General features: G+C 32.7%; 2 protein-coding genes across 6 annotated transcripts; one reads left to right on the plus strand and one right to left on the minus strand.

The window, feature by feature from the left end:
• Window positions 1–220: 220 nt before the first annotated feature.
• LOC148598584 (uncharacterized) lies at window positions 221–7,496 on the minus strand. 3 transcript variants are annotated; one of them, XM_088562297.1, is made up of 4 exons: window positions 7,106–7,496; window positions 5,081–5,222; window positions 2,766–4,201; window positions 221–715 (listed from the first exon to the last, which is right to left on the minus strand). In XM_088562297.1, exons 1-4 carry the CDS (start codon window positions 7,355–7,357, stop codon window positions 653–655), a joined length of 1,893 nt encoding a protein of 630 aa, XP_088418423.1. In that variant the 5' UTR covers window positions 7,358–7,496; the 3' UTR covers window positions 221–652. The 3 variants fall into 3 exon arrangements, with proteins under 3 accessions (XP_088418423.1, XP_088418424.1, XP_088418422.1); XM_088562298.1 differs by lacking the exon at window positions 221–715 and having other exon boundaries at window positions 2,658–4,201; window positions 5,114–5,222; XM_088562296.1 differs by lacking the exon at window positions 221–715 and having other exon boundaries at window positions 2,658–4,201.
• Window positions 7,347–25,718, plus strand: LOC148598585 (glycosyltransferase 25 family member-like). Of its 3 annotated transcripts, XM_088562300.1 has the most exons (9): window positions 7,347–7,364; window positions 8,482–8,621; window positions 18,437–18,492; window positions 19,393–19,499; window positions 20,270–20,344; window positions 22,240–22,297; window positions 22,657–22,784; window positions 24,101–24,304; window positions 25,568–25,718. In XM_088562300.1, the coding sequence occupies exons 2-9, from the start codon at window positions 8,615–8,617 to the stop codon at window positions 25,698–25,700; spliced, it is 768 nt and encodes a 255-aa protein (XP_088418426.1). In that variant the 5' UTR covers window positions 7,347–7,364; window positions 8,482–8,614; the 3' UTR covers window positions 25,701–25,718. The 3 variants fall into 3 exon arrangements, with proteins under 3 accessions (XP_088418426.1, XP_088418425.1, XP_088418427.1); XM_088562299.1 differs by lacking the exons at window positions 7,347–7,364; window positions 8,482–8,621 and adding an exon at window positions 16,110–16,274; XM_088562301.1 differs by lacking the exons at window positions 7,347–7,364; window positions 8,482–8,621; window positions 18,437–18,492 and adding an exon at window positions 16,203–16,274.
• Window positions 25,719–27,780: the final 2,062 nt, after the last annotated feature.

The raw sequence follows: 27,780 nt of genomic DNA on the forward strand, positions 1-27,780 counted from the left end.
TGTAAGTAGAGATCCATGCAAGCTCTAAATGTTGGTGTTATGAATTTCTCAGTCACCACTCAACCTTTGCACAAAACAGTAGTCATTTTATACTTTAAGGACATTATGTGAAATCCAAACAACCTCAAATGTTATCCAAAGCAAAAATTTAATTGTCATTTTTAATGTATATGTCATTTGGGTCTCCATCAATATCTCAGAAAGAAGTTCTTGTCGTCTCTGCATATGCGTCGCCAGTGAACTCAATTTGCCACCGCCAGAACCACGATTGACACATCCAACGCCGTCAAAATGATACTTACTACTGAAGAATTTGGTTAATAAAAAGCAAGCCCTTAATTAAGAAAAGAATCGCGGAAACTCCATTTTAACACGGGCTGACCATTTATGCCGCATTATTTTAAAATATCGGCATAAATGGACAGCCCGTGGTAAAACAATGATAAAATCGAGTGCAATAAACTCCTAATTCTAGGCATTTTTGGAGCTGGAGTATTTGTTTTGATTATTTTAAAGAATGGTAGTTTATATATTGTTATTGTCAATTTTTCATGTAGTCTTTGGTGAATTTGGTTCATGTATCTGATGTCCTTTCTTGTAGAATGCTTGCTTTTAGTTGTGTGAATGCATCCAATATGCCTCTATAGTGAGTTTATTGAGAACCATGATTGTTGAAGGTTGGGAAGTGAAGTAAATCAACTGGTGCAATAATGGTCTACAATGAAAAATGCCGGGAAGTATTAATTCAACATATATCAACGAAATAGTTTTCACTAATTAAATAACTCATTGAAACGTAGGTACAATTTTGCTTATCGTAAGTGTGACTACCTTTAAAATATATGAACTTTTGCCAGCAGTATGAGATTTTTTAAAGCAATCACTAGAATTGCGAAATTGAGGTCCATGCCGGTCAAAAGTTGCACAATTGCATGTACCTGTATATATATATATATATTGATTTTTGATTTCCAATTTGTATTTTATGTTTGTTCTTTGTATTTTATTTGCCTGACCCATATGGATGTAATTTGCAAATAAAAGTATTATTTAAGCTTTTGGGTTGATCAGATTATTAACTTTTGTATTTGCTTGTGACTCGAACTCGTACTCATAGATGTCACAGCGGTACGAGTTCGAGTCCCGCGGAGGGAACGACCAAAAATTTGCATCGCACATTTGACAGTTCTAACATCGTTGGGAATTTTTCAGACCTTTCTATACGTTTACATGTCTTCCCTGTATCAATTTGATCCGATGGAGAAGTGTAGCGAATAGAGTCGTCACATTCTGAGACGTTGTATAATATTGATTTGTTGTGACATGCATCATTAATTTGATCCTCTATCCTACATAATAACATCTAAATGAACTGTCCCGTACTACCATACATCGTGTACTAAGTTACAGCCCTAGATTAATCCTACGAGGAGGAATGACCCGGCCAGCGAAAGCTATATTTTTATATAGCCTAGCTGGCCGAGTGGTCTAGGGCGCTGGACTTTGTGCAGGCGGTGTTGCCATAGATGTAAATTGAATATTTCGGATAACTGATATCATTCCTCAGCATAAAACTATGAGCATAAAACTCACAAAACTTAACGAGCATAAAACTCACAAAGTTCAAGATCAAAACAGATTCAGAAGCTGAATCGCGTACGCTGTGGGTGATTGTACCTTTATCAAAGGTTCACATGAGCAACTGATGAGGAGCCTGAATGAAAATAACAAAGAGGGTCTTTTTATCAAAGTTACAATTAACTGTGGAAAACAATTTAAAAAATAAAAAAGTCCAAATATAGTAGTACGGCGTATTGATGTATAGCAAGTAGTGCTGTAGCAGCCTTAGACCAAGACCTAAAAATGAATTATTTTTTCTCGTTAATTCCATCTGGAGAAGTTGTTTGCAATTTTTTCATCTAAAAGCTTTCCCGAGATACTCTTTTACATTTTGACCAGTTTTTATTATGTTCTATGATCGTCACAACAATGTTGTGGAGATCCTCCTGGGTGTGTCCGGCAGATCTAAGATGGCGATTTAGAGGGAGGTCTGGTTGGCATTTGTAGTCATTATATATATATATATACTGTGATAAGCCCTGGAAAGAATGTCAGTCTTAAAGTTTTTCTATTGTTTTTATATTTTTATATTTTATAGTTAACGAAAGGTTTGTCCCGTATGTGATTCAACAAACAATTGGAATGAAATAATCTGTGCCCTTTCTTCCAAATTATTTTGCACTCATATGAAATCGATGCTACAGTAGATATTGTTTTAAAACTAAGTACAACTGCCTATGCCCTTGAAACGTTATTCAACTTTTGACAATGAATTTAATTCATTAAACAGTTTACTATAAAGCGTGTGTCTCCTTCTCTCGATAAGATTTTCAGATAAATGATTATAACCATGACTATCATAGTCTTTACCTCCTTTGTTGCAAGATACACATCTTGCATGTTTACTACAGACAAACTGCAATGACCATCAATTCACGCTTATTGGGTACATGTATTTCTGTGGTATCACTTCGCCTGTTTGATTCACAGTTTTCAATGAAAAAGAGCAAGAAGGGGATCCACTTGGAAAGTAAAAGATAAAAAAGATCAGTGGCGCAGGGTAAATAAGTCAAATTATCAAATGACGCTTAAAACCCTAACATGTTGCATCTTATACCCCAAATAAACTTTTAATATTAGGCGCGCCCTAAAACTAATGCAATTGTTGATACATGACCCCCAGCTTGATTGAATTCAACATTCACCTCGTTCATGTTACTGTTTAAGAAATTAGGGTTGACGTTATATTCATACACTTCCCATCTTGAACCCTCATGACCTCTTCCGGGTGCATAAAGTTGATAATATGTCGTTATACGGTGACCGTTTACCAAGAGGGTCTTGGGGATCGTAGATCCACCGCTGTTACCAGGAAGACTTACGCCTATTCTAAGACGAGAATTTCTAATTGTACCTTTTGCATTAATATTTACTCCCGTTTTTGCCGTATATTTACACGATACGCAAGAGAAAATACAGAATGCACAGTTTTTGGATATAGGCATGACCATATCATGCCCGTAATAAGTTGTTTCATGTACAGTTCTCAAGTCATGCAAGTTTAGCTTTGAATGGAATGTAAATATGCAGCTAGAGTCTCCAGGAACTGTGACGTGCCTGTCATTGACATGGACCTGAACCCATTCGTCCAATACTGGTTCCTTTTTAGAATTCAGATACTGGCAATTGGAGGTACCGACTGAAGGTACAAACCAGTCGTTGTCAAAGTCTAGACGTATTCTTGCCTGCAACTTTTCATAGTTGTGCAAAAGGACAGATATATCACCATTGTCGGGATTTGCCATTGCTAGTGGTGATATTGATCTCTCTCTGTTATTCATTTGACTTCTGACGCTAAGAAACTTGTAGCTGTAATAAACATGGTGCCAAAACAAATAAGCTTTGGCTGCATTTGCGCGGCTTCCGTTTTTATGAAACAAACTATAGTGAAGTGATTCCTCACCTAGATATGTTTCGTATGACAACATGAATCCAACGGCACGTTCAATGAAGTTCCGATAATTCAAATACGTAAACATATGAGCATTATGTTGGTTTATATATGCCCAATCAATGAAGGGACTCGGTTTGCTCTTATCAATACCTCGAACATATGCTAATCCATACTCGCTTATTATCAATGGAACAGAATGACCCTTCTTTTGATATGCGTAATTTTCGACTGTATCGATAAATGCTACAAGTCGGGCTTCGTTGATGCCTTCAAAGCGATAGGAATTTCCTTCGACTATGAAGTCATTGTAAGGATGGAAAGAGAAGAAATCAAGATGATCAAGTGACATGTCTAAAAACTGCTTTGAAAATCCCCACACTCGAAAGGTGTTTAAATCACTTCCTGATATTTCGCTTGTTTTTGTTGGACCACCAACTTTTACACCAGGGAAATGTAATTTCACCTTTTTGGCCACTATTTTGTGAAATTCAATCACTGTATTCCAAGATATGTATTTCCATGCTGCATCCGGCTCATTCATCACTTCGAAATACCTCGGGATAATTCCACCCGTACATTGTTTTATAGACTGTAGTAGTAGGACGATGAATTCTGACCCTGCGTCTAGATTATTTGGAAAATTTCCTCCATGGTTGGAGGTATCCATCCAATGAGGCCAGTAAAGCCCTACAAAAGTAACGGAAAAAAACCAATACATTTTGTACTGTGACCTTATTAATTAAAGTTCAATAGACTAAAGGTAAATTTGTTATTTTTCACTGATGACAAAGTGTTAAAATAGTATCACACATATGTATATGCGCGATTCAGTTTACTTTGTTGGTTATGCAGTGTAATATACTGTATTATTCCAAGTCTCTCCACTTAGCGTTTTTTCTTTGTGGTCGTATTGCTAGCGCTTTAGGTTTTTTTGTGTAACGTTTTGTTTCCCTTTATGTTCTGTTTTTTTATTTGTTATCTTTTTTATTTGATTTGCTACATTGTGTTTGTATATCGTCTCTGTTTGATGTGTTCACATTTAGGCCATGTTTTTAAAGTATCTGAATCATTCCACTGCTGACAATTCGGTATTTTTTTAACCGATATTCAGTTGATAGAATAATTTTCATTATAAGGCAACAGTCTCCGTCGGATAAAAAATGTATGAGAACTTCTAAACAGAATAATTTAATTTAGTAATTAAAAAAATAAAACTTTAAAAAATGTAACATACAAAATGTTATTACTCAATTATTCATTCATACAGAGCCATGTTCATTCAAATTATTCATTCACACAGAGCCATGTTCATTCAAATCATTTTTTCACACAGAGCCATGTTCATTCAAATCATTCATTCATACAGAGCCATGTTAATTCAATTTGGTACAATATTTCTTTTCGATAGAGTTCAGCAACGCTAAATATTATAATACCTATTTTTATATAAAAACGCATCAATGTGTTTATATCTTAAACATTGTGTATCTTTTATAATAAACATATGTGATGTCGATCGTGAAAATCCCATTACGTATCAAAAGTAGCTCTGATCGAACTAACTACCTTTGATTTCCATGATAAGATCAGATTTATTACCATATCCATGGAGATTTTGTTTGTATTTCGAACATATATTCTGGACAAACTGAGGATCTTTAAAATGTCGTGGATCCGGATAACCATGGCGATTTGGGTCTTGTGGTGTCTAAAACAGAATCTCTTTAATGAGAATACATTTTTTTTTTATATGCATTGCGTATAGCATTAACATATATACTAAAAGTACGTTTAGCTTCTAAAATAGCATTGAAACGTCATAATTTACGATCAATTCACACTTACGACTTTTTGTGAAATGTACGCCTGGTAATGCATGCACTTACCCCCAGTATTCATTTTCCTGAAATGAAAGCGGTATGCGCGGCCTAGCGTGAGTATTAAGGCAAGTGATTTCAACTGGTAACTCAGAGAAAACAAACTGTGTCTTGTAAAAGTTACATTTCTTTCTTTATGGATAAGAATTATTAAACCCAGAAAACAATCTTATCACCAGGTCAGTATGTTTGCATTTTTAAGTAAAATTCGTCTTAACCACATATTAGATTTTGATAAAAGTGAGCAGGTGAGTAAAGCATCAGATGTCTTAGGATTTTGAATGTTAAAACCTCGTAAGCGTAACTTCCACCAATTTGTTTGATCGTTGTGGATCGTTATGGTGTATCCATCAGCACCATGAAAACTGATTTATTCAACGGATCGTAGTTTTCCTTCCCTCGTTTGTCTACCCCGGACTTGACTTTTTAATGAGCAACTCGGCGGGTGTTTCCAGAAAAAGCAGAGGACGCTTACCCTACCGGTGCACATGGTCCATGCTCCTAGTTTCTAATGGAGTCCGAGTTGCTCATTTACTTTTGTTACTTTGTATGTATGATTTTAGTTACTTTATGTTCTTTGTCGTGTATGTGTTTTCCATGTCTGGTTTTTGTCCCTGGATTACATTCTTTTGATTACCGCTATAACCTTGGTTCCCTAGATTACTCCTTGAAATATATAGGACAGTAACATGTACGTTGTAATCATTATTTGATGATGTGCATCGAGGTAGGTTATTATTTTCTGATGCTTGCAAAAAGGAATCAAGAAGTCATTGAAAGAGTAATCAATGGAACCAAGATTCGAGTAGCACATATATTTTAAGGATATAGACCAGGAAAGGAAAATAGTCACACACAACAAAGACCATGAAATAGCAAAAATAACACTTAAAAAAATCAAAATCACATGAGCAACTCGGACTCAACTTGGAGATTGGACAAGGTAGAACGGATAAGGAAACGTCATATGCTTTTCCGGAAGCACCTACTGCTCATAAAATGTCAAGTCCTGAGTTGACGAGAGGGGGAATGAAATCTATGACACGGGAGAACAAATCAGTGCTTATGTTGCAGATTGATACATCTTAGCGATCCATGCGAGTTCATGATGACGTCCATAAAACATTTGTAGTGATGACTTCAATCTTGTAGCAAAATAACCCTTTTCCAGAAGCATTAATGTAAGAAGTTGAGCATGCATGGTACAAAAAGTCTGCATAGTTACGGCAAACACTGGAATAAGGTTTGAGTTGTGATTTGAAAACTCCAAAAAGGGAATGAAACTGAACAACTTTAAGGGCATTGTTGAGCAATATTTGGATGTAATAAACAGTCTGTACATTGAATTTAGTATAGGCCAATATGATATAGGGTATGGGTCATTGAGGCATGGGAAGAGAAATAGGAATTCATAAGGAAGACAAAGTTTTACTTTATCAAACAATATAAAATTTTGCATTCAATAAAATAATATTTACATTTCGTACGATGTATAGTTTGTGTTATTAACGTATGAGCCGATGTCGAATTCAAATGAGAAATAGTAAGAATGAAACATTAACCTCAAATAAGACTCGTACTCTCACGGATAGACCCGTCGAATTGCTGGTGTTGTGTTAATCGGTATATGGAAGACGAAAACTATGAAAATATACGTCAAATTTATAAGCCAATTTTAAAGTACATAGGAAGAAATACGACAAACAATACGTACATTTTGGAAAATATTATCATTCAGATCTCTATTCAGCCATCTTCCACTCTCAGTTGCAATCTGTTTACACTTGTCTATGAATTGAGGTACATCTAATCCATTGTGACCGTCCCATCGATCTGTTTCGAAATGGACCCTCCCACCCTGTGCAAGAAATGTCGGAAATATAGTCACTCGGTATTCAGCTGCTTCATTACTTTGTAACGTCACCGCTAGGAGTAGTGCTCCGGCAACAGTGCTGCTAAATTTCATGCGTAAGGTATTTTATCAGCGAAGCGAAACAAACCTTAACGGAACTTGTATTATAATATGTTAGGTTCTTAAACCTTCCATCTGAGTTAACAAACGATCACATCCCTTATCTAGTAGAATGTTTCCATATATAGCAACTTATTGGTAAATACACATGTACATAACAGCATGTTGATAAAGTTTGACTTTGTAATCCGACATTCATTATGCAATAGAATATTTCGCAGAACACGGCTTGGTACAATCGTAAAGATAAATAGGGCAGGTATTGATACTGCTTTGAATTTCGGATTAAATGTTTGGCAGAGTATAAGATTCTGACCAAAATGCTTGTATTCAAAGGACTTTATGATTTGCAAGTAGTCAAAAGAAATTTGAAGACATTATTTATTTTCAGCCCTTTTGATTCTTTACTATTACACGGTTGCTGTGTTAATAAAATATTGTTCAATAACCATATTAAATTATGAAATTACACCACTTTTAACAGGAAAAAATCAAGTAAATAATTTTTTTCCCTTTTTTGAGTATTCAAAATTTCACATTCCATCGAAATTTTCAACTTCTTTGATCATATTGACCTACAATATACACAAGGACGAACACAAGTTATTTCGAGGAAAATTCTGATATTCCCATTGTTTTCTTTCTATGCGAATAAAGTGAAATAACCAAATGTTTCTTATAGCTTTATAGCCGTTTACGCAAAGAAAGATTTTCAAGTTGTTGAAATCGGAAATTATTCCTGAGCCCCGATTTTTCATTAAAAACAAGGAAAAGAAAAACCAAACAAACGAAAAAGTACAGGAAGTCAATACGCAATAATTATTTTTGTACGTTTTTGTGGATCCAATTCAATATGAAAGGGCAATTTCAAAAATTCTTTTTCTTTTACATATTTTGACTACAAATGAAGGTTATGTGCTACGACACATTACATGTATGTCGGTTTGTTTAAATTAGGTCGTCTTAAAACAAAATACATGAAACGATGCCACATTGTCGAGGAGGGATCAGGAAAGAGTTTGAATCTAAAACTTTTAATGTTTTAAGTTTATTTTTCAATACGGTCATTACTGTATAGTCGACCTCTTTATTAACAATGTTCTTTTTTTCAATTCCAGGTTGATTTTCTTCTCGACGTATTACGTACAAGTTCATCATTAAACAGAGGGTGATCGGTCTGAATCAAAGTCTTAACCACTTTCTTAATAATTGTTCAGAGTTAGAGAAAATTGATAGAGAAAGAAGAAAAATATGACAGGTAAAATATGATCTATTGTGAAAAAAATGGTGGGAATAATTTTTAGTACAGTATTAGTATTCAGTAAAATGGTTTGCTGAATAACATTAAACAGTAGGTTTAACTCTTTTTGTGTGTGTGTGTGTGTGTGTGTGTGTGTGTGTGTGTGTGTGTGTGTGTGTGTGTGTGTGTGTGATGAATTTTTGATAGCTTAATGTTTTTCAGACAATTACTGATGTTTCTTTGCATAATTGTAAAGTGAACTCGTGCTATCAAAGGAGACCGTGGAAAGAATGTTAATGCTAAATATATTCTTTTAATTTTGTATACATGTAGCTGTTATTTTTATTCCTATTTGAACAAGCTGTGGCAATTGTTCCGACTAGTTTTACCCTCATATTATATAAATAATACAGCAGATATTGATTAAAAAGAAACATTGTCCTTGAATAGTTATTAACGATCAATATAAATTATTTCGTATCAATAAACAAGTCTCCATAAAGCTTATATTTTCCATTTATCCAAAAGAGTTTGAGATAAAAGATTATACTCATGAACGTCATAATCTTTTTTCTATTGTTTCAAAGAGGAAAAATTAAAACCCAAGTACACTTTATGACAAATTGCAAGGGTTTTCATTTCAATACTATAGAAATTCATACATTTATTTGATAACATTTTGTTTTTGTTTTTGTTTTATTTTGGTTTTTTTTATGAAAAAAAAAATTAAAAAAGGGAAAAGGAATAGAAGTCGGATTAAGTAGCACTCCACATAAGAATCATGCAAAATGTGATTCATGGTAGTAAAGTCTACATATTTTTATTTTTGATATGTTGAAATTTCATGGTAAACAGAAAGTAACATGCGGTTTTTTATACAACCCATGTTCATAGGAGATAAAAATTATATAGAATGCACTGTAGATTTCAAAATTAAATGACACTCAAATACAATAGAATCTATTGGATTTTCAATGTTTATTATCTCCTAAGAGCAGGCAGATATGAATGAATAATTACATATTTAATAATATAGACCCATAAGACAACTTAATTACAAAAATAAAAGTATGTAGCCTTTTTTTCAGGTGTATCACATTTTTTTTCAGATTTTGCATGATTCTTACAAAGACAGCTACTTAAAAACTAAAATGAACGAAAAATTTTATCGAATTAGACTCAAAGAAGAATGCTTCGTTGTTAGACTCATCCTAAACACTAATGCAATTGTGTACCACCAATTTGATTGAATTCAATTATTTCTGTTTAAAAAAAATAGGGTAGACGTCATACTCGTACACTCCCCACCTTGACACCTCTTGGTACATAAGGCTAATATTATGACGTATTGCCCTGATCATATTTACCAATAGGGAATTTTAGTATTGAAGATCCACCGGTGTAACCGGGGACACTGACACGTATTCTAAAACCAGCACTTCAAACTGTACTTTAAGCATTAACATTTACTTCAGTTTTTTGCCATATATTTACACGATACGCATGATAAAATACAGAATTCGCAGTTTTTGCACTAGAACTAGATGTGCTTCGTATGACAGCATGAATCCAACGACACGTTAAACAAAGTCTCTTCGACAATAACGTATTATTATTATTACAACATCCTAGGAGAATTTAATTGTACCTACAAGTGATATTTCTACAAACATAAAGGTCTTTTGAATGTTTTGTAGTCGGGTAACCATAGCGCTTTGGGTCTTGTTGTGCCTGAAACAAAAAGAAAAGTTTCTTTCAGTACGTTTATGAAATTATACAGAATTAAAATGATTTGCTTGTTAATTGATTGTGTAATATGCTTGGATCGGAAATATAATAAATATTAAATTGAATGTAATCCACAAAGTAAGCAAAATAATTTTGACTGGTCCGAAATGACTCATGGAAATGTGCCTGGATGTTATGTCTATCTCCTTTGCGGTATATAGTGATCATGTTGTGCACCCGTTCGTTTGTTTGATTAATTTTTCGTCCAAAATGTTTCTTCATCATAGTTATTTCAACATCACATCACAGCCACTTGATATTTTGAGAAAAACTTCATACATATATGGAATATCGTGGGATTTGATTTCAGAAAAAAAAGTTGACAAATTAGCATATAAGTATATTATAACCACACGATTACTTGGGTGGGAAGCAATGTGATACTTAAGTGAGGTTTGTTCTGAACTAAGCTGGCTCATTCTATATTAAGAGGTTAAGTTGAATATTTTTTCTATTTAAGCGTTGAAAACGTGTCCAATAAAAATCTTTTTTTTTTTAAATTCATGTATACCAATATACTAACACTGAACAATTAAGACATTAAAGTTGGGAATTTTGCGGTACACGTCGGAAAAATAGTGTCAAAACAAATTGGAAATAATGAATTAGTGAACAATAGCCACGTTTAAAAGGTGAAAAAGGACTAAATACAAATAAAATATGAATAAAACGTAAAATGTATTGAAAACTTTTTTGGCCTTACGGCCTTCGTCAGAGGCAAAAGGTATTGAGAAGAAAAATTGTCAATCCCGGCCATAGAAACAAGGTGCCCTTCAAAACAAAATAGTCCGCATAGAAATCCCTCGTTACAAGTTCAATCATCGATACCCGTTTAAATGTTAATCATAATGAACACCATGCTCGGATAACACTCAAATAAAGAAAATATACATACACAACCAGGAACATGAAATAGACAGCAAAAAACGCACATAGAAAAATACTGTTTGAGGCGTACTACTATCATCGGAAGCATTACAAAATAATGCGTTCATTAGACGAACATTTTCAATTCAATATTCAATATATTATCGAGGCAAGCGTGGTTCCATTTAACTAACGTACAAGTCATTTTACCAAAGGACAATTTCTGAAATACCCATCTAGTTGTTGTTGTTATGACTTATGACGGTATATAAAAGCCAAAGCATATGAAAGGGAACTAAGATAGTAGCGGACATCAGAAGAATTTTGCTTATAAACAAAAATCCAGAGTAGAGTAAAGTGGAAAGGAAACCTATGACACGCTGAACAAATCTGTTATCATCGTGTAGATGGATCAACGAGTTCATAATGATAACCATAAAGCTTCTGTAGTGTTGACTTCAAATTTGCAGCAAAATAACCGTGTTCCAGAAGCAGAAGTCTAATTGTAAGAATTCTAGCGCGGTACGAAGAGTTACGGCAAGCTCTGGCATAATGTAGGAGTTGTGAAATGAAAACCCCTTACGTAGGTGCTGAAGGGATATTGCCACAGATGAAAAATATACGTTATCAAAATATATAGGTAAATGATTAAAAGAAATAGCCATCTATCTCTCTCAGAAGTAATTTCTTTTAACACTTGTCTATCAACTGATGTACATCTAATCCGTTGTGCGCATCTCATCGATTTGTCATTCAGGTGCATCATTACATAGAAATGTCACCGCTAAGAGCACGCCTGCAGCAGTTCTGCAATAGATTATGTCAATCAGCAAACTGACACAAAGAAGAAATATTCTTGTTCATGATATGTACAACTTAAATTTCCAACTGAGTCAATGATAGATTGCATTCCTTATCTAGTAAACGTTGTCCATATATAGAAACTCACTAGGAAACTAATACCTTTCTTTATTATACATGGTTTAATTATGTATTTTATCGCTATTTTGTTTAAAACCCGTTGATCTTGCTATACGATAATTTTCGATGAGAATGAAAACTATCGCTAGTTTCTATGTCCCCGCGTGACATACAAGCAACAGCGTAGGAATATTTGACGACCCAAAATAACCGTCTGTTTGTTTACTGCTACAATGGCTTATTTGTAGCAATATTTTCTAGTCTATAATTGAAAATGATTCAATACAGTAACTTACCCGATTAGAATGAATATATCCCAAAATTATTCCACAAAATTTAAACGCGTCGGTCATAGTTAACCGATTTTGAAAAAAAAATGTGTATCACAGCTGCACAACATACGTGACGTCACGTAGCAAGTCGCTGAAAAATAGTCCCGAAAGAAAATTTTGCAGCGCTTATAAAACTTGTATATTTAGGTCAAGAAAAGTGAAAATAAAAGAATACTAAAACCTTACAATTAAGCAAAACAACGATAAACTCGCGGGAATTTCTCACGCTCATCTCGATGAAAAAATATTAAATAACCTAATAATATTAAATCATTTATATTGTCCACGATTGGGTATGAAATCGAGATGAAAGGCATAATATTAAAATATGAATGGAGATTAAAACTGTTATTGTTTTCTTTTGTTTGGGATGGTAAACCAGACCGAGTATCTAGAGTGGTTTGCTGCTTGCCAAAAGAAAAAGGTAGAATTGATATGTTTAATCTTAGAAATTTTTATCAAATCAAAACATGTCAAGAGTTTGTATAATCTAATAAATTCTGACCTGGATAATTGGAATGTCTTGGGCAAACTTTGGCTCACCTGACTAGACTCAGATTTTGACACAGAATATTTCATATGTACATATTCAGACATTAGTGACTTAGGTCAGATGCAGATGTCGAAATATTATCAAAATCTCTTGAGTTCATGGACAGAGTTTAATAAGATACATAGATGCAATAATTCATCGAAAGAAAAACTTCTAGAGGAGAATATTATGGGTAAATTGAATTTAAATTTGGCGGAAAAATTTAGCTTTTTGATAATTTTGCCAAAGTGGGATAAAACAGGTAAAGAATACTTGGAACACCCATACTAATTCTTTTAGATCGTCTCTAGTTGTTTTCAATAAACTAAACGATAAAAGAATTGGATAGCTCAATATCGCAGAATAAAGGCAGCTTCCAAAGCTGAGCATATGAATATTCTAAAATTCTACAATATTAACTTACCACAGACGAAAGTGTCATTCGAAAATTTAATAACACCCATTTTGTACGGGAGGGCAAGGTTATGACGACAAAGGATATAAAATTGAAACAAATGCAGAGTTTCTATGAATACCCCCTGACTCCCAATTGTGAGCAATAATGGGAAAATTTCTTCATAAACAAAAATATTCAAAGGGATAAAATATTGGCTTCATTAAAAGACAATTTGGGTATAGAGAGGCTAAGCAATTGCAGTGGAAACTGCTCCATAATATTATATATACCAAAGAATTGTAACAAAAATAAATTTTCAAATGGTTCATGTGATTTCTGCAACGAAAGGGAAAACTGAAATTATTTATTTTTTTACATGCAAGAGTAATCAAGGGAACCAAGGTTATAGCGGTAATCAAAAGAATGTAATCCAAGGACAAAGACCAGACATGGAAAAAGACATACACAACAAAGAACATAAAGTAACTAAAATAATACATAAAAGTTATAAAAGTAATAAAAGTAAATGAGCAACTCCGACTTCACTAAAAACTGGGAGCATGGACCATGTCCAACGGTAGGGTAAGCGTCCTCTGCTTTTCAAGAAACACCCGCCGAGTTGCTCATAAAAAGTCTAGTCCGGGGTAGTCGAAAGAGGAAAGGAAAACTATGGCACGTTGAACAAATCAGTTTTCATAGCGCAAATTGATACACCGTAACGATCCACGAGTTCATGATGACGACCACAAAACTTCTGTGGTGATGACGTCATTCTTGTAGCAACATAACCGTGTTCAAGAAGCCAATTTGTTAGAGTTCTAGCGCAATACAAAAATCTGCGTAGTTTCAGCAAGGTCTAGCATAACATATGAGTTGTAATATGAATGGGATGTTGCCACAGATGAAAGGAAAGGTGGACAATTCTGAATGAAAAGTCATCACGTTTGTCGTAAAGTTTGGTCAATAGTTTTCCTAGTTTTTCTTAGGAGTAGATGCGATGCATCGATCCCCAAAATTAAGATTATTTAAAGATAAGACGTCATCTATAGATCGGAGACTGAGATTGAAGGATCTAGCTAAACGCTATTCTTTCAAATTGGTGACAAGAAGTTTGGAAAGATATATTTTTGAGATGATTGCCGTTTCGTGCACACATATGAATATTGAAATTATACAAAATTCAGAGAAAGTCATAATATTTGGTTGTGAAAATTTTGATGTAAATCATTCATTAATTGAAACGATTTTGTTGACACTCAAGTGGGCAATATGGAAATATAGGCATATTGCCCAGTATCAAACGAAGGCAATTTCTGAATTTATGATTTTTTATATGGTAATAAACGAAATTGCCTTCATAGCAAGAACAAACTGAGGTAAAATAGGTGAAAACCTATACCTCGAAATGAAAAGGGCTTTCATTGATTTTCATTAATGTTTATGTAGTATCGCAGTCTATAGTATGGATAGCATTATTTTAGCTAGCCATTTACACTCCTTCCAATATATTGTTACTTGTATAACATGAATCACATAATGTGTACGTCCTCTCATATTGGTATGTGTTATATGCGTTGTATTGTTTAAGCTACATACATTTTTGTCACATAGTTGTGCAAGTTCCTTTCAACATATTACAAATACTCAGAAAATTTACTTACATTCATCTATTTGGTTTATTATAATCTACGCATTTTTTAACAAATATATTGTACACGTACTTATTTTTATCAGTTTGAAGCACGTGTATACGCCAATTTCCACATCTTTTGTCCAATCTTTATTCAGAACCCACGATGTGTGAAATAAAAGTCGGGAAGTTTAGAAGTGCAGTTAAACGATCGTGTCAAGTATTGATTTCGGAGTTCATTGATTTAATAATTGTAGAGGTGCATGTGGCTGATACTTGCAATAAATAAATTGTGATAATGTTATTGATATAGAATATTTTATCTATAAGTGTTTAATTTGAATAATGGCAGTTTTTTGTATGTCGTCACACACAAACTTGGCTTAAAGGGGAGTTCGCTGTATTGCAGGATTTGTAAATAAACTGTATATGAATCTTTAAAAAAAAATGAAGTATATCGCAGGGGCAGGTTGATACGATCCCTGAACGGATAGGATAACTATGGACGCATATTACCGTAATCTATATGAATTTAACATTTGACCTCTAATTTCAGCCTGTCAGAAAATGGAAAATGAAATTTCCTATGAATATTCTATAATAAGAAAATAATAAAAAAAATATAAAAGAATAATAATTGCGTAACTAAACTTCTCGTGTCATACAGTAATACAGCTATGAATTACTTGATTGGTCATCTTGTGCAAGTGAATATTATCTGGATCTAAAGTAAACGAAGATAAGAGGTTACTAGTGGAAACATATCGAAATTTGCAATATGTGTAATTGGTATTTTTGTATTTATGAAACACAGTACCACATAATTCCTTCAATATTGGAGTCAGGAATAAATTGTGTTCATTTTACCATATTTGAAATTAATATTTCAAATGGATTCAATACACTCATAGTTTACATACAATCAGTATGTATAAAGAACTTCTTTCATGTGTGAGATTATCATTTTACCAATAATAATAAACTGTATATATAATATTACCATCTGGTGCGTTCATAAAAGCTTGAGTTTTTTATAGACTTGCATGGGAATTGAAGTACAAATTTAGCAAAATGTGTTGTTAAAAAAGAGAGTGTACGAATGCTTGATTCAACAGTTTTTGGAAAATGGATTTCGAATTACTATCTATTAATTCTTGTATTCATTTAGTTCTTTCATACCTCATCACAGAGGTTATCTCAAATGGTAAGTGACAAAACTACTGTTTTAGGTAATTTATCATAATGGTATTGTAAGGAATTGAAGAAAAGTTGACTAGTGATTTACAGATATATAGACGTTTGTCAATACACGATTGTTACTTTGGCTAAATGATCATACATTGACACCATATGAACCGAAGACCGAATAAATTGATGACCCATCCAAATCAGATTACATCTTAAGTCCCTTCATATGGACATCAATACATTTTTGACCTGTTTAAATCAAACAATTCCTTTAACTTTCAAGTTTTTACGCTGATATTGCCGTTTGTTATACAGACCATTCTTCCGACTATTGCCTAGATTTGAACTTTGTTATTACCCTTCATTCAGTCACAAACAAGTATAATTTGTCACTGTATATAATTACAATCGAAGTGGAAAGACGTGACTTAAATCAGATTAATACTGCAATCGTTCCATTTGAACAACAAAGGTGCAGTGACAATATGTTTTGGTGGTATACATGATATAAAGACATTCGAATTGCAAATACCTGACATTAACTATACGATCACTGATACAATATGACACTTCGGCTCCGCCTTCTTTCTTTCCTACCGTGCATTACCTGTATGTCTTAGCGACATTATCGGGAGTCAATAGTGAGGAAGAAATAAAAGTCGTATAAAATTATTTTAATTAACGAAATGACGAGGACAACGTGCAAAAGACAGTAATATAATATTGAAATCAAAGCGATATACGGGTGAGGTTTAGAATCTGGGTAAAAACCACGGCTTGACTATACATGAATGAAGCCAGACTTTCGAAACAAATACTATTTTAGAAAGTGCATCTTATTACTTAACGTACAGATTTCAAGCGTTTGGCTACAGTAAATTGGCTGCAAGTCGAGATTCCGTATGAAAAAAAAACATCCAGGAAAAAATGAGCGAACAATATCATTTAAATTATTAATGCACGAAAAGACTTAACCAATAAAAAATAATTTGCCTTTTATTTCTTTACTGTAAAACACTTAGTCATATATGATTGCCATATTTGAAATGTTTTAGAAGAGCAATATTTAAAAACTTAACTTTATAAAATTTACTGAATAGATAAAAAAAAAGACACAGAAATAAAATGAATTACAATTAAAATGAACAAGATGTGAATATTTGAGCAAATAGGACTTAAACATCGAACAAAACTTAAACATGCTATATCAAAATGAGAAATAATATTCCAGTTTGCACAAAGTTCGAACAACTTAAAAGAATGAGGCTTTATTTCTTGAATTGAACATGTGGGTGGATTCCATAATGTAGCTCCTCAGACATACTCTTATAGAATTCTAACGTGCTGGAATTCGTTTCACCTTTTGGTGTCTTTTTTTAAAAATGAATACTTCCTGTGTATATTTTGTTTTAATCTTGAACTTCTTTCTTATTTGTTTCTTATGCATTTGATAAAAGGTTTATCCGTAATACATGTTCACAGATTTTGGTGGCATTTTATGTCCATCCTTTAATACTAGTGTTTTTTTCCTGTATTTATTGATAAAATGCCACTTAAATAAGATAGCATTGTAGTTAGTTTTCACCTTAACAAATGAAAATGTGTTCGATTGACAAATAAATGTTGGAAAAACAAAACACCCTTACATTTTTTTTTCGAAACAGTTCACAGATGATTTCATCAACGCTTAATTATTTGCTTCGATAATGGAATTTCATAGTTTTGTGAGGTTTTCTCATGTTAATGATAAGTTATCCTCCGATTGCAATGGAATTAAAAGAATCATAGGTTCATTTCATGAATTAAGCTAGATTAGGAAACAAACTGGACCGAAAAAAGAAATACGGCACATACACTTACATAAATCAAACTACTGACAGATAAATGTTGTCTGTTAATTACTTTGGTAACAGTTGTTTCATTTCGAAATTTGATCAGAAGGGTGTTTTATTTCTAGTAGTTCTTCTCCGGTAATTATACCTGCCCTTTACTGTATAATGACGTACCGATTCTCTACATGTGAAACAATTATATGGCGATTTTATCAGCCAGAGTTTATCATTTAACCACTTACAAATTATCTTGATTACGTATAATATTTGAGTTGGTTATATCATTTTGTGAGGTGTGCTTAAAGTCATTCACATTAATGCTAGTTTTTGTTTTACATTTTTAAAGATTGGCCAAGGGAATCTTACCACATGTTCACACCTGACACACTAGGATTTAATAAGGTATAACATTATTTTTACCTTAAATATAACTATTTATTTAATTAACATTATGTAACTTATTTTACTACATTAATAAGTTAAAACATTACTGACAACTTTTGTCACACTTTACCGACTTTGGCAAATTAAAATCATTTCAGTATATTAACTTTTGCAGTCACCGGTGGCTGTAAAATTAGTGGTTTACTCAACTGCTTGCAGTTTTCAATGACAAAGATTTTTTCCAATACTCACCTTGTGACCTCGCTAAATACTCCTTTTCATTAGAGCCATGTCTATGTGTCTATCAAATCTTTGAGTTATGATGCATTTGCCCCAATACTGTATACAACACCCAAAAAATAAGTATTTTATGTCTGAGTTAAGTCATTTTGTTTAAACGAAAGAATAAACCTATCGTTTTCATTTTTTTTCAGTTGGGCAAACTACCAATAACACTTAATAACATGGTTGAAAAAATCTTAGAAAGAATTAAAGAAATACCACATGTTATTCAGGAATTATTGTTTGAACCATTAAGACAGGCACATGTACATCCAATGTTCTAGAAAGTCTCGCATATTCCTTTTTTCCTTTTCCGATACATCACCAGGTAGCACATTTTATTCAGGCAGTCATTAGTGTTTCAATGAGAAATGGTTTTTGTTGATCGATTTTGTTGGTAATTCTTAATCAATACACTTCATATCCATTTTTTTTGGGGGGAGGGGGGGGCAATCCCATGCATCTCTCTTCACCACTCTGTACCATATTTGTGTTGAATTTATTTTAACAATGACAAGTTCTTCATGTTTAAGAGTCACCATTTGCCTGCTTCTTACATGGATATGCAATATCATAACTGCATATGCTACCAATATATATGACTTGTACATAATATTCATGTCGTATACATTTTAGATTTACGTTATAAACTTGAATAGGAGACCAGAACGACGCCAAAGACTAGAACAGATTGCAGACAAATTAAAAATAGATTTAACTTTCTTTAAAGCGAAAGATGGAAGGTTTGTGATACCATCAGTTCTTTTTTAAGTAGTAGAAACAAAGTTTACATAACTATAATCCTTGAAATTCCACAGAGGTTGATTTCAGTCTGACACGAAATTTAAAAGCAAGAATTTGCAGTCCTTTCCTCAAAGAATTTTAAGTGTGAAATTAGTCGTAAGCTATGACGTCATAATAGATAGAAAAATTGTGACCTCATAACTTATTTTATGACTTTTTTTTTGTGAAATCGACCACAAAAATTGCATTGCTTGTCTGATATATAGTGCATATGGTTAATAGCTAGAATACCAGATTTATATAAAACAAAAAGACGTGTTCTTCCACCAGTATTATAGTCATTCGTGATTTTTAATGCACATTAATAACTTAAAAACTTTATCTGCCTTTTATCCATTTTGAACAATTCCTTTTGTTTTATACATTTTTTATTGGCTTTATGACGTCTACTATTTTAACAGACTACAACTGCCTTATATAACCTATAAAAAAGATGATAAGACTAATCTCATGAATCAACCTACATCTGAATATTTAATAATTTTTATAATAAATTTTAAATGACCCAATATTCCATCTTATAACTTTTCCCCATAGAAAGCCAATCATTCTGTTCGAAATACAATTTGATAGACTATTTCTTTTGTTTTTCTTTTAGTTATTTCTAAATGATCCACATAAATTACACAGTTTTGCTTTTCACTATAAACATAAGTTTATTGAATGTTTGAAAGATTGCTAGATTTTTTTTATTATTTTTCATTTATAGGAAACTTCAACAAATTGACTTAGACCAACAAGGAGTTTCAGTTTTGCCTCATGATATTACTTCATTTTTCAAAAGGTATGTAAATAGAATATCATTATTTTTTACTTTCTTTTTCATTTATACTTATTCAAAAACTACAGAAAGATATTGTTTAAAGTTGCAGAGATACATATTTCATGTTTTCTAATGTACTGTTAGATTGATAAAATATTCTGGACTTCAAGAAACCAAGGGAACCAGAATTCAAACGGTAACCAAACAAAGCATAACCCAGGGATAATGATTAGATAAAGAGTAATCAAGGAAACCAAGATCCTAGTGCAAATAAAAAGAATGTAATCAAGGGTCAAAAACCAGATATAACAACTTCATCTGTAGGGTAAGCGTTTGAAATATCTAAAATAGGATGTTAATTGCAACACATCTATTGTTCCGTATAGTTTGACTGGATAATTCTAAATGTATAGACTCAGTTTATGTTCCAAATGCATAGCATGCTTCAAAATAATATTTATTGAGGTCGAGGTTTTAATCATAAGAAAAAAGAAACAGATAACATGCACATGTAGAAGAAAATTGTGAAGGGAAGAGTGGATACTGTCAAGGTGACAATATTTGCGTGGAGATAGATTTAGGTACTTACACGAAAACCGCCTTTTTTTGTTTAAATTGTCGCAGATTTCAAGAAGTCTGACCGCAAAATTAATACCCAGGCGAAATGTTTGAAATTGCAACAATAGTACAATAATACTCCGCGACGAATTCCACAATACCTTAATTTAAGCAGGGCTAGCTAAGTCTTATGTGTATGCATAAGCGTCCACTGATTGAAAGCATTTAGTGTAACTCAAACGAATATTTTTATTTTCAAAGACCATTACTTACGAACTATAGGTACAGGAGATTAACTCTTGAAGAAAAAGGGCTTCTATATTTCATCGATAAAAACAAAGCGGTTTAACATTCAAAGATAAAAAATAAAAAGTAAATGAATTTCTTTAATTGATTTGTCTTTCACTTGCTAACTGTACATTTGCTTTGAAAATGACAAATCACTTCAAATGTGCATTAACTATATTGTGTTTGGGTTGCTCATTTTCTGTAGCTTACCATTTAAATGATAGAGTATTCAAGGTACCCAATATTCTAACTGAAATCAATATAATGTAATCCAGGGACATATACCAAACATGGAAAACAGACAAATACAACAAAGAACATAAAGTAACTAAGATAATACATACAGAGTAACAGAAGTAAATAAGCAACTCAGACTCCACTAAAACTGGGAGTATGGAACAGGTGCACCGGTAGGGTCATAGTGCTCTGCTTTTCTAGAACCTTTAAAGTCAAGTCCGGAGTTGACGAAAGAGGAAAGGAAAACTATGATATGTTGAACAAATAAGTTTTCATGGTACAAATGGATACACCGTAACGATCCACGAGTGTATGATGGATGACGACCATAAACTTCTGTTACGATCACTTCAATCTTGTAGCTACATAACCCTGTTCCAGAAGCTTAATTATAAGAAATCTGGCGCGATACAAAAAGTCTGCGTAGTTGCGGCAAGCTCTACCATAACGTATGAGTTGTAATATGAAAACTCCATGCGCAGGTCCTGAAGGGATGTTGCCACAGATGAAAGGAAAGTTCTGAATGATAAGTCATCACGTTTGTCGTAAGGTTAGGTCAATAGTTTTTTCTTTACCAGCGATCTCTAAGTGTAGGTCAATATATGAAGCTGACTTCACAGTGTCTGTAATATCCTTTATCCAGAGTTCTACGGGGTATATTCGATGTATCAAATCCCCGAAAATAGGACTGTTTAAAAATATTGATACATTGTATATATTCTCCATTTTGTATGAGTTTTGAATTTAGATTCATCATTGTGATATTCCACAAACTCTTAAAGATTTTAATAGTATTAATAATCAGTTTGTAGACGCTTTTATTGAAATTTTAGGCCTATGACATATGGTGAAATTGGATGCTCACTATCCCACTATGCAGTCTGGGAAGATGTAAGTAACTATTTAAACTCAAGCGTTTTAATTTAATGAAAGAATAATGCATGGGTTTTATTTCAGATCATTTCAACGGGGAGACGCTTGTCTATCTGTCTGTCCGTTTGTTTGTTTGTTTATGTTTTTGTTTTTGGAGTGTACGTAGACATCTTATTTACATTTCGTTTTAGACATTGCGTATATTAAGGTCGTATATCAAACTTCTGTTATATCAGATTGTAAACACGTTAATCCAAACTAATCTTATAACATCACATGTTGACAAAATAGCATTTTCTCAAGTTTTAGAAATTCCTTGCATGGCGTTTTGAATTTATTATTCTAAGTCTTTACAAATTTATAAATATATATTACAGATGCTTAGAAATCAGTACCAAAAAGTGCTTATTTTAGAAGATGATGTATTATTTTTCCCTATGTTCAGGAAAAAAATATCACGTTATTTGGCTGACGTTGAGGAGTATTTACCAAACTGGGACTTGATGTAAGTCTTTATAGAATTTGTACTATCTTATATTCAAAATAAACTTGACAGGAGACCAATGATACAATACCAATGACATATACTTGTTTAATATCAATTTAATAACATCAAAAAGGTCCAATTATAGCTACTGATTAACTAAAAAGCTTCAAAAGCATTTATGCCAAGAGTAATCAAGGAAACCAATAGTCTATCAGAAATCAAAAGAGTGTAATCCAGTGACAAAGACCAGACAAGGAAAACACACATAAAAGATCATTAAATAACTATTATCATTCACTTATACTCGTGAAACTTATTAGAATTAGTGATGAATTCAGTTGTAGCGCGAAACCTGTTTCGTTTGTTCCATTAAACAGAGAAACAAATTTACATAAGATGAGATACGATTTTATTTGATGGAAACTACAATGCTGAATATTTCTGAATTCTTAAGTAGCTGTCTTTGTAAGAATCATGCAAAATCTGAAAAAAATGTGATACACCCCAAAAAAGGCTACATATTTTTATTTTTGTAATTAAGTTGTTTTATGGGTCTATACTATGAAATGTGTAATTATTCATTCAAATCTGCCTACTCTTAGGAGATAATCCCCATTGAAAGTCAAGTAGTATTGTGTTTGAGCGCCATTTACAGAGTCATCACCCTTAAGTTTGAAATCTACATTGCATTCCATATAGTTTGTATCTCCTAAAAGCACTGGTTATATGAAAAACCACATATTAATCTCTGTTTACTATGACATTCCAAACAAAATATACAAATAAAAATATGTAGGCTTTTTACCCATGAATCACATTTTGCACGCATACCTATATAGCAAATTGACATTTTGAACTGATGAACAAATTTCTCTGTATTTGTCAAACTCATTGATATTTAAACAAAAAATTGCATTCTGTATTTTAATATGTGTTTTGCTGCTCCAATCTTATTCTTTATATTTTGGATTGCAAAACTATCCCTAGTATTCTCGTTTTCTTTTTACTTTCAATTATATGAAAAATAAAAGAAGCAGTGTTTTGTGACATCATTGTTACTCAATTATTACACAACAATTTGACTTCTTTATATAATATGGATTCAGATATCATTCAGCCTTTAGATTTGCAGGTAGGACAATTCTGATAGTAAGTTGAAATTTCGACAAAATCGAAGGCCTGATACTAGGGAATCTTCTACGTTTTAGATTCGACGAACAATTTTAAATGTTTATGCGAGTCAAAACTCCAACTCCTGATTACATATTATTTGTACTTTCTTAAGTTACTAGAAATATACAAGATTCATTGTATTTTATACAATTAATTTTCAGATATCTCGGTCGGAAAACTTTACTTGGTATTACCGAAAAATGTGTGAATGGAACAGATTTTCTCGTTTGGCCTAATTACAGTCACTGGACTCTCGCCTATGCTCTTTCAAAAAATGGTGCGAAAAAATTAACCAATCGTAACTATTTGAAACAACTTGTCCCAATAGATGAATACTTTCCGATTTTGTATGATAAACATCCAGGGTACGTTAATTACAGCGTTGTAGAATCTAAAATACTATAATAGGATAATAATATATTGGAAAGAGTGAATAACCAAAATATGATGACGAATGCCGAATTACGATTAGATTTAATGTTTCAAAAGTGCCCGGAACTTGCGCACAAATTTAAACTACGTGTGAAATTACAGAATTTACTGTGTGATATATCGAATTCTTTACACAGGGAACATTCATTAAATCACTGCTATCTATATAAAAAACAGATTTCTTTGTTAATGTGACTTCTCATCGGCAACATCATCAAAATGATAAAATAAAGAAGACACCCACATTGGTCTGCATTGACCAAAATAGTGGTAGCATAGAAAAAAAGACAACAATAAATTTGAATAAATCGGCAAAAATACCGTACCATCAATGATGTCTTACCCAATGTGTTTAATTTTATTTTAGTAACACAGACGTACAGGAGAAAAAAACAACATTGATTAAATTGTCAATAATATGGCAATTCAGATACTTATAAATCCAAGTTAAGGGACGTATTACCTTGAATTGACATTTCATATCCCGGTGGGGTTATTGTCTCTTTGACATATTTAATTTATTCATTCACGTTATTATTTTAAATACACAGGAAACAATGACAATCTACGAACACATTGTAGTGAACTGAATAAAAATAAATATCATATAAAAACTGTTGATAAAAAATACAAGACATCCCACACAAAATATTTAACTACTGGCAATATAAATGCTAAACAAACGGGCGTGACATCAGGTGTTCTGGGGTAAACATGACCTGTTCTGTCTTTGGCATCGTGAGTGAAATCCGGTAAGGATTGTAGTCCCGACCCGACACACTCTGTCAAGACCGAGTCACAAAAAAGTCACCAAAACAGAAACGAATATATTGAATAAGTTTAAGAAGAGAAAAATACAACATTAAAAGTTATATGACTTGAACATGGTATGTTAGAAAAAAATATACAATATCATAAAATACTGCAGCCTCGTTCTTCAAGAGAGATGAAACTGAATTGAAAGCTACTTATGGCCTGTTTTGCAAACAATATAACTGTAATTTCAGTTTGGCCTACAAATATTTCCTGTTTAGCAAAACATGTTTTGCACTGAATTTCAGAAATGATCGAAACACTGACATTCTTAATATAATTTTCATTGAAGGGATGTACACGGTAATATACAATTAAAAAAACATTTTATAGATAATCCTTATTGAGTTTTCTTGCTGATATTCATCGTTCAATTTTGGCAGCGAGACGTTAATGAAGTACTTTGAACCCAGGGATTTGGTTGCTGTGTCAACCCTTCCTCTATTAACAGAGCCAGCATGGTTCCCTGAAGATGTAGGGTATACCACTGACACAGACGACATTTCATTTCAATAAAATTTACTTTCAAATAAACTTATTAGTTTTGTAGTTGTTTAACCACGTGCTTTATCCACCTTTCGAATAAAATCGAATTTATTATTATTATTTTTTTTTAATTTTTGTTTTTTATCCATTTTCACATTCACGTTATAATATAGAAAGTTTTCTATGAAATCCTCTAAAAAATCAGAACCTTGGTTCCCTTGATTACTCTTTCACACTTCAGCAAAACATCCTTTAATACAATGCTCACATTGAAGTGACAATTGTCCTTGACTCGTTCAAGAAAAATGTACACGAATACAGCACTAGACATCCGGTTATGTTTTCTATATGTCGATAAACACAAAAATATTAACCTTCAATTTTGGTATGCCGTATACGTATTTCAAGAAGTAAACTCCGATTTGCAATATAGAAGCCCAATACCAAGGACGAAAAACATCAACTTAGTTCTGAGTTATTTTCTCTACTTGATTGAAAACGAGGACACTTACCCTCGCGGTGCACCTGGTCCATGCTCCCATGTTGTACTGGAGAACGGGAAGCTAATTTACTTTGGTTTCTTCGTACGTTTTGTTTGGGTATTGTATGTTCTTTGCTGTGGTTTTCTGTTTTCCTCGTGTAGTCTTTATCCTTGGATTATATTCTATTTATTTTCGTTCGAATCTTGGTCCCGTGATTACTTGACTACCCTTTGGTCATAAATTTATACATCCCACTTTTTTTCCATTAATACAAATCTCCACAAGAATGTAATTCCTGAAAGTATGACAAACATAAACAAAATTAAAAAGCAAAGTAAAAAGCTTATGAAAAAGACTGAGCGTCGGCGACGTACTTCAAATTAGGCTTTCTGAATCATTGATGGTTTAAAACCATTTTGTCGAAAAATACGAATTATAATTCGGAACTCATAACGCAGACTAGGGAAGGTGTTTTAGGAGGTCTTCCAGGTTCCAATTAAAAAAATATCATTGTCTAAGCATAAATAACTTCGTCATTTTTACGCAAAGCTTATAATAAAAAAAAACTAAATACTGAAAACACGATACAAAATATATTTATTTGCGCTGTAACACAAGTTGCAATTTATTACGTAATTATATCAATTATAGAATATAGATTTAATCTCGCACACAATCGTCACTGTGTAAAAATGATTAATAGGAAGCCATTTCGTTTAACAGAAAACCAGATTAAAGTTAAGTCCTTTGGTTAGGAAAATTTGACATTTATCATTATCATTGATATTTTTTTCTCGGTCAAGTTTTGGAATTTAATGAATATTACGAATTTTTGTCATTGTTTTTATCCATGCGACCTTCAAGATAAAGGTTAAATAAGGATTGCGTTAAATGACGCGACACGGACTTAAGGAATGTGTGCTTACCTGTATGTAAATGGAGAAACTGTATATTTTACATGAATCGGTTGAATTTTATTACTACAAGTAAAACATATGATTTACTTAAAGTAAAAATCAATAAAAACTTGCTTTATAAAGTATGAGTACTTAATGTCACAAAATGTGATGATCGTGAGAAAGAAGTTTATTGTTAAAATTATCGTTTCGTGGACAGCATTTTTTCAGTTAAAGGTGAAATTGCTTGTTTCTTAACAACATGATCATAAACAGAAAGAGGTAGAAAATAACGTTATAACAAAAACGTCATTTGTGACGTCATTTCTAATGATGACTTTTTTTCTTATGATCTGCCTGATAAAGAACAGTAGCGACCTATTTTTCATGCCACTTTTTGAATTATCAATTTTGTAGAGATTCAATAAATGACTTCCACATTAGTCATTTACGTCGAATCTGGTGGAAACTGGTTTACGGTTAAATAAATATGTTAGACAAATTAAGGATTTGAAGGCTAAGAGTGGAGTAATAGTTATGTGGAAGTATGTCTCCTTAAAGAAAAATATCTGAGATGCTTCTATGGTATATGTAGAATTTCTTTGTTGTAATAAAATCAAGTGCCTGTTCCTTTAGCAACCATCGCAATGTGCCCCGATGTTACGTCTGTTGATCCCCGTTGACGTCGATATAATTGAAGAACTTTTCCGGATCGGAAGTGAATCTGAAAGT

This window comes from Perna viridis, chromosome 14, assembly GCF_037379345.1.
Source record: "Perna viridis isolate PV_CMFRI_1.1 ecotype Kerala chromosome 14, ASM3737934v1, whole genome shotgun sequence".
In the NCBI taxonomy this organism is placed as follows: Eukaryota; Metazoa; Mollusca; class Bivalvia; order Mytilida; family Mytilidae; genus Perna; species Perna viridis.